This window comes from Chrysemys picta, chromosome 4 (assembly GCF_011386835.1).
Source record: "Chrysemys picta bellii isolate R12L10 chromosome 4, ASM1138683v2, whole genome shotgun sequence".
Taxonomy (NCBI): domain Eukaryota; kingdom Metazoa; phylum Chordata; order Testudines; family Emydidae; genus Chrysemys; species Chrysemys picta.
This window is the reverse complement of record NC_088794.1, coordinates 64,238,795-64,245,728: the sequence shown is the minus strand read 5'-3', so window position 1 is coordinate 64,245,728 and position 6,934 is coordinate 64,238,795. Positions and strand designations below refer to the sequence as shown.

General features: G+C 39.0%; 1 protein-coding gene across 5 annotated transcripts in view; it reads right to left on the bottom strand.

Moving 5' to 3' along the window:
• Positions 1-860: 860 nt before the first annotated feature.
• The window catches only part of WT1 (WT1 transcription factor), a 48,455-nt gene continuing 42,381 nt past the window's right edge, over positions 861-6,934 (bottom strand). For 3 of the 5 annotated variants that reach the window (XM_065592468.1, XM_065592470.1, XM_065592472.1), the window contains 2 exons: positions 5,768-5,860; positions 861-2,224 (listed from right to left, as the gene is read on the bottom strand). In XM_065592468.1, the coding sequence (XP_065448540.1) occupies positions 2,103-2,224; positions 5,768-5,860 (215 nt within the window). In that variant the 3' untranslated portion in view covers positions 861-2,102. The remainder of the gene's footprint in view (positions 2,225-5,767; positions 5,861-6,934) is intronic. The other 2 variants (XM_065592469.1, XM_065592471.1) reach the window with 1 other exon arrangement.

Below are 6,934 nucleotides of genomic sequence, written 5' to 3'. Positions count from 1 at the left end.
TCTCCAGAGAGATGCAGTCTTTTGGCAGCAAAAGATAAAAACTGACTGATATAAACTAGTCACGGTACCCTAACAGTAATTAACAATGATGCAATATCCACGTGAAAAAGAGAACTTAAAGAATTAACTGTTAAGTTTTCTTGAGGATGCAGCTGCTAACAGCTTAACCTATCATAGCTAGAGTGCCATTGTGTTGCTTTAGAGAGAGAAAAAATCTTGGAAAGATTAAAAAATAGTTAATGTAAAGGGAAGTAGGATACAATAATTTTACCTGGTCAAAATCTGAGCCTGATGACACCAAATCAGGTTGTATTTATTTACAAAATAAAAATCACACCGGATGACAAAGTAACCATTATTTTTATCCTCATTTTCACACTTCACCGTCTAGAAAAGAATGAGTGTTTTTTTCAACCTGCTCAACTGATTTAGTGCACCACAGTTGTAATTTAAGTCTTACTTGGTATCCAGCCTATGACCTCCTAAGCTAAAAAGGTATTCATGTGAACTACTACATGTGATTCTATAGAAGGTTAATATTTTCTGTTTCAAATATTTTTTTTACTAAGCTGTAGTGTTTTCACTCACATTGTGTTGGTCTAATCCACTAACAGACAAACTATTGTAAGAAAAAAAAAAAAGGATTGAAGCAACTGTTTTATAACATATGAAACCTGATACTGTTTTCTGTTGCCAGTACAATTCCCCAGTGAGATGGATAAATTGTGGTCAAGACCTGGACAGGTTAACTAGTGGTCATCAATGCTGGTGGTACCTTTATATACAAAAAATGGAAACTATTGGACATGGCATGTGAAATCTAATACCAGCCATGAAACAAGACAGCTGTTGGACTCTCGTTTTTTTATCTCTTTGAAGGGGCTTTAATTGAAAGCTTGGTGAAAAATGCAGGTTACATTCTTAGTGTTATCAATAATTTGTAACAGCAACAACATCAGAACAGTGATGCATCTAATATTTATACACTTTCTAATTTTAGTTGTCTAAGAGCAATACATTATCAGATATATATATATATACACACACACACACACACAATTTCAAGCAATTAATAGGAAATAATAAACCCCTCCTCCCAAAACCCTGAAATAATATTTCCTCACACTAATGTCTCTTTTCACATATACTTGACGAAGAGTCTTTTTAAGTTACTTATCTTAAGAGTAATCTGTTAATGGAGATCCTGGACCAGCCCCATTTAAGTTCAGTTTTAAGTTTATACAACTTGCTAACCACATAACCAGTGTGGTTTACATTGTAAACAAATCCCAAATGTCTACAATGACTAGAATCCGTTTGGGGTAAGAAGATGATCTGTGCATCTCATGATGGAATATATTTAAACTAGTACAAAAAAGTGATTTAAACAGAGAAAATACAGTTTTGGGGGTCACTGCTATAATGTTAAAAGCAAGTTAACTTAATTGTAAGATTCTCATTTTCTGCACAAAGTAGTACTGCTTCATCTAACTTTAGCTGCTCTAGAAACTGTGGGGTTTTTTTTAAAGTTGATTTTTGAAATTCAAATCAGACCTTACATTTTAAAAAATTGCCCTTAGGCAGTAGAAGTACAAAGCTTACCAGAAATGTCTCAGGTGTTTTTTTGGAGTGTGTGGTTGTATTAGAATTTGGAAACCTAACCATATGCACATATGCAGTAAGCATAGAGCTTACCTTAGCAGACATGCACACATGCCCTACACATGGTTTGATTGAATAAGGTGCAATGAATTTGCACCTGGAAAAGTTCAAGTAGAAATAAAAATTGAAAGCTTTTTAGAGAAAAAAACATCAAAAGTAACTATAGTTCATAGTAATATTTTAACTGTAACAGTCTTTGTAATTCCATAACAATGTTACAAAAAAAAAAAAAAAAAAAAAAACCACTTAACATTGAATGGGAATTTTTTTTTTAAGTCCAAATGGATGACAAAACTGAACAGAATCCTACGGTTTAGTTAACTTGTCTCAACTGGGTAGTGAAGACAGCCGTAGCTTTCCTAAAGAGGTGGTCAAGGATGATGGAAAAGTTTGCAGTAGTTCACAATGTCCCATCTGGTTTATTCATTTGTTTGAATTGTCTAAAGGGCCAACTGAAGTTTAGTCATGTTCCTCTGGTGCATGTTGTGATGACGGACTAATTCATCGGATCTGGCAAATTTTTTTTGACAGCTGGGCCATCTACAGCTGAATGGTTTTTCACCTGTTAACAAAAACACCCCATTGTTTAACTGGCACAGAGATGGATTGAAACATTTACCATTTATTTTGTTTCTTTATAACTCCTTTCAATAGGAAACTAACTATGGGCCCAGATCTATAAGGTACTGAATGCCCTCAACTCCCATTCACTTCAATGCTCAGTGCTTTGCAAGACCAGGCCCTAAATGAGGGCATTTCTCACTCAACCCATGTTTTAAAGATGTCCTTTTAAGATTAAGCTGAACATTTGCAACAGCACATTCCTGAAGGAAGCACATAGGCCTGGCACACCAGTGGTTATTCTTTAAAGCCTGATCCAATGCCCATGGAAGTCAGTCATTTCCAGTGACTTCAATAGGCTCTATCAAGCCATCTCAGTGAAGACCTAATGAGTTGGGTAAGAAGAGGTCTATGGACTTAGCCTCAGGCTTGGCGAGCTGGTTCAAAAAGTTCCTCCCTGCTCTCCAAGTCAAGCAGACCTCACATATCCCACTGAGAAGAAAGAATGGGAAATTATTGGAGGCCCAGATTGCTCCATATTTTCTTAGCACTCCCCTAAGTAAATCAATAATCAAAAAAACCAAACAGACCCCAAATAGAAAAATATCCTTTCTGCACTTTTAGCAATTCTTCAATTTACCACAGCATGCAAATGCAGTAGCAAGTCACATTTTTGATAGCGCAGGAGTGCTGGAGGAATGTCCTCAGCAGCTCAGAGCAGGGCGTAGGTCAGAACAGAATTGGAAATTGTATTCTTCTAGATTTGTATCATTAGTGGTATAAACTTGGATTTTCTATTTGTTTGTTTGTCTTTCTAAGTACGTACAGGTCTATTTCTGGAGCCTGAAGTCATCTGTGCTGGGCTGGCTAGAGGTTCAGCATTCTCTAATTCAATACATTCTGGGGTTGGCATGAGCTTTCCTAACTACCACTATACCACTACCCCACCCACCTCCATGGCTCACTTTTTGTGCAGATCATTTCAAAACTTCCAGATTCACACTCAGGGAAAGTTTGGATTGTGGTGAAGTTTTGTTTGTGTGGGGGTTTTGTTTTTTTTTGCAAAAAAAAAAAAAATCAGTGAAACAGATACATCAAGAGGTTTTGAAGTCTAATTAGCTTAAAAAATACTTTGACAACCTCTGATTATTACAGAAAGGTATCAAATGGTTTAGAACAGAGATGAACTTGTCAGAATGACTAATAAAATCATAAACTTATATAAGTGAGCGTCACTCCGTCAGTTCTCAGCAGCACTGGCCAAATCATCCTCACTGACGTGAATTAATCATTATGGGCTAGATTGTAGCTTTGCCACAAACCCTGCGTAAAAGAAGCATGTAATTGTGCTGCCTCAGAAACAAATCTGCTTCTCCTCTTGCTTCAGTCCTATACTGGGTGCAGATTACTTTCCCTTCCATGCTGGATCAGCTGCACTATCCTGCACCCTGGGGAGACAGTCAAAGCTCTGCCCACTCCTGCCTGCCTGCTCAGGAGGAGGACTAGCAGTCATGTGGGGAAATACAGGAAGCAAGGTGGCGCTTCCTTACTCCCCTATGCAGGTATTACAGGCTATCTTCCCTGCTTTTTAGGGTCAGATGGCTAACTCAATTTAGCTACCTCACCATAAAATCCCTGGGGAGACAAGGCACTGTAATTTCTGCCTTGATGTAGCTAGTCAAGGTCAACTCCAAGTGGGTGCTATAGTACTGACCTCAGCTAGCTACATGAAGGAATAAACTACCTGTGCACCTTAGCTCGGTTGATGTAGATCCCTGGGGAGACATCTTGAGTTATCTATCTTACTGGAAAAACACACCTTTTTTGGCAGTAAAGACACAGGTCCAGCTCACATTGTGGCTAGAAGATGGTAAGGCCCCAGGCTCTAGTCTTTGCTTGAGTCATGTGACTCTTAGTCTCTCACTCAGGCACAGAACTGAGCTTGTGGCCTTGTCTTCCCTGTGGGCGGGGGGGGAGGGGAAATAATGGAGATATCCTATCTCCGAGAACGGAAAGGGACCCCGAAAGGTTATTGAGCCCAGCCCCCTGCCTTCACTAGCAGGACCAAGTACTGATTTTGCCCCAGATCCCTAAGTGGCCCCCTCAAGGATTGAACTCACAACCCTGGGTTTAGCAGGCCAATGCTCAAACCACTGAGTTATCCCTTCCCCCAAAAGGTGTTTTCTTAACTTAAGTTAGCTAACATGAGGTAAAATCCTAGTGAAAATAGGCAGTTTGTAGTTTTCACATGTTGACAGGTTGAGGTAAAACCTACGCTCTCCCATGGTTTAACTCAATCTACTAATTTGTGTGAAAACTACACACTGCCTTGTCTTCACTAGGTATTTCCCTCATTTTAAGTCATGTTAACTATGAATACACCGTTTTTCCTAGAGAAGATGCACCCAATTTCAGGCCAAATTCACACTAACAGCGGGCATACACCAGGGATTAAAACTGTGCCCTTTACCATTTGCAGACAATAAAACTGTAGATAATGAAAGACACAGCACATTGTCTTAAGCTTTCTTTTGGATGCAGCCTGGAAAGTGCCAGTATTCTACAGGCGAATAGTTCTGATTTTTGTAAAAAAAAAAATTTAAATCTTAAATATTAAAATTTTGTAGGAGGGAAGGGAAGAGAAAAAGTCCTTATCTTAGTTGGGAGAGTAGGACTTTCTACAAGTCCTTGTCTTGCAGTGTGGAGGCATGTTTCAAAGCTGGAGACCATTATGAATAGAACTAAGGTATCTAATAATATTGAACTCTAGAAAGGCAGTTTATTAGCAAGATATGCTGATTTTCATATAATAAGTTAGTAGATCAAATTGTTCAGCTAAGAATGGTGCAAAAATAATTCTAAAATTACTCCCAGAACATGAGGTTCCAGTTAAAATGCTATGGAAAGGATCTATTGTAATTTCATTGTTCTGTTTCCTCACATGTTCCTTGGACATTTTGGCATGTTTTTACTTTAGATTTTGTGCGTGTGGCTGTTTAGCGTTGGCGAAAGCTGCTGTCTTTATCCTCAGGAGAGATTACAGTGATGCCAGCTTCCCCAAGATACCTTACATTAGGCTTCCACCCTAACCTAGAGGGGCCGTGAGTAGAAATGAGAGGATCCTTTAACTCCACAGCCCCTCTGCTGAGGCTGGCACTAAATGGCCTCTTTGTGGGCAGTTGTGGGGGTGATAGTTTATGCACAGTGGATGTTTGAGGGCTGAGATCACTAAAGCCATTTCACAAAAGCTGACAAAATACATTATGCCAAACTGATATGACCTAAAAGCACCAAGTACCCAGGAGCAACATTTTCCAAAGCACCTACGTAACACAGGAGCCTAAGTCCTATTTAGAAAAGTGATTTAGGCATTTAGGAGCCAAGTCGCACTGAAAGTCAATGGGACTCGGGCTCCTAAGTCACTTGGGCATTTTTGAAAATGTTAGCCCAGGTTCGAAGACTCCCGCTAAACATTTAAATCACAGTAAAATTTATTTAGTTTAAATAAATAATGAAATATAAATGTGAAGAAAAGTTTACGCACTTGTTTTACCTGTATGAGTCCTGGTATGAGTCTTCAGATGATCAGATCTGGAGAACTTTCTCTGACAGGTTTTACACTGGAAGGGTTTCACACCTAAACAGATAAAACAAATCTATTCCTGTATTTCAACAACTTTTGGGAAGGATCAATTATTTCTGAATTAACAAAATACTGGAATTTTTTTAATAGTTCCTGTAACTACTCCTCCCCAGCTGCCCGCCTACGTGTCTCAAAGATCATTAATCAGGCTTCTGCACAACTTACCCTTTCATAACCCTATCTTTCTCCTGCAGACCAGTTAACACTTTCAGGTATAAAGCATCCCAGCTGCAGCCAGTGTAAGCAAGCACAACTCATAGGATTCAAAATATGAAAAGTCATGATCAAGAAAAGCTCTACAAAGTTATTAATTTGTTGGTTCCTGTGGTTTGGTACCTCTGGCATTCCACTTCAAGCTTTGTGTATTTGGATTCAATTTGGTAAAACCAGATTGAAAAAAAATTCCACCTGACAAGTTTTATTAAACTATATTGTACATGGGTTCTTAAGGATTTGTTCAATCCAGAAGACCTACCATGAGATTGTCAAAAGTGTATATATTAGGGGGGGAAATTAAGTGAAGCCATATAACAGTCTCAAAAACGTCCCTCCTCACCCCCAAAAGAGCCACCACTGAGCATTCTGATTAAAGGTTTGCAAGACCCAAAGAAAGTTTACATGAACTGCTAGTTTTCATGTTTAAACCGAAAGATTCCTATCGTTTCAGGTTTCATCATAGAAAGTTTCACACAGCTGAAGGCCATCATAATTCTCCTATTACCTCTTAAGGGCCAAACTGTCTTCCTTAGGATAAAAACTGAACAGACTTTGCATAAGGAACCTTGTAATATTCCGCAATCCAGAGTCAGGCCACAGAGCCAATTATAATTGCTACAACATTCTCCACCCTGTAGCCAAGGAGTGTTACATGCTTCCTGCGCAGAGTTTTTGGCCAGTGTAGCCACATGCTTAATGTCAATAGGATTTAAGCACATGTTCACAATTAAGCACATGCCTAAGTGCGGGATTGGGATCCAGATGCAGAGCAGTGCTCTGTAGATTGCAGTGGGTGTGGTGTACACTTCATCATCTGCTCCTCCTTTCTGCACAACAAACACATGGTAGTGC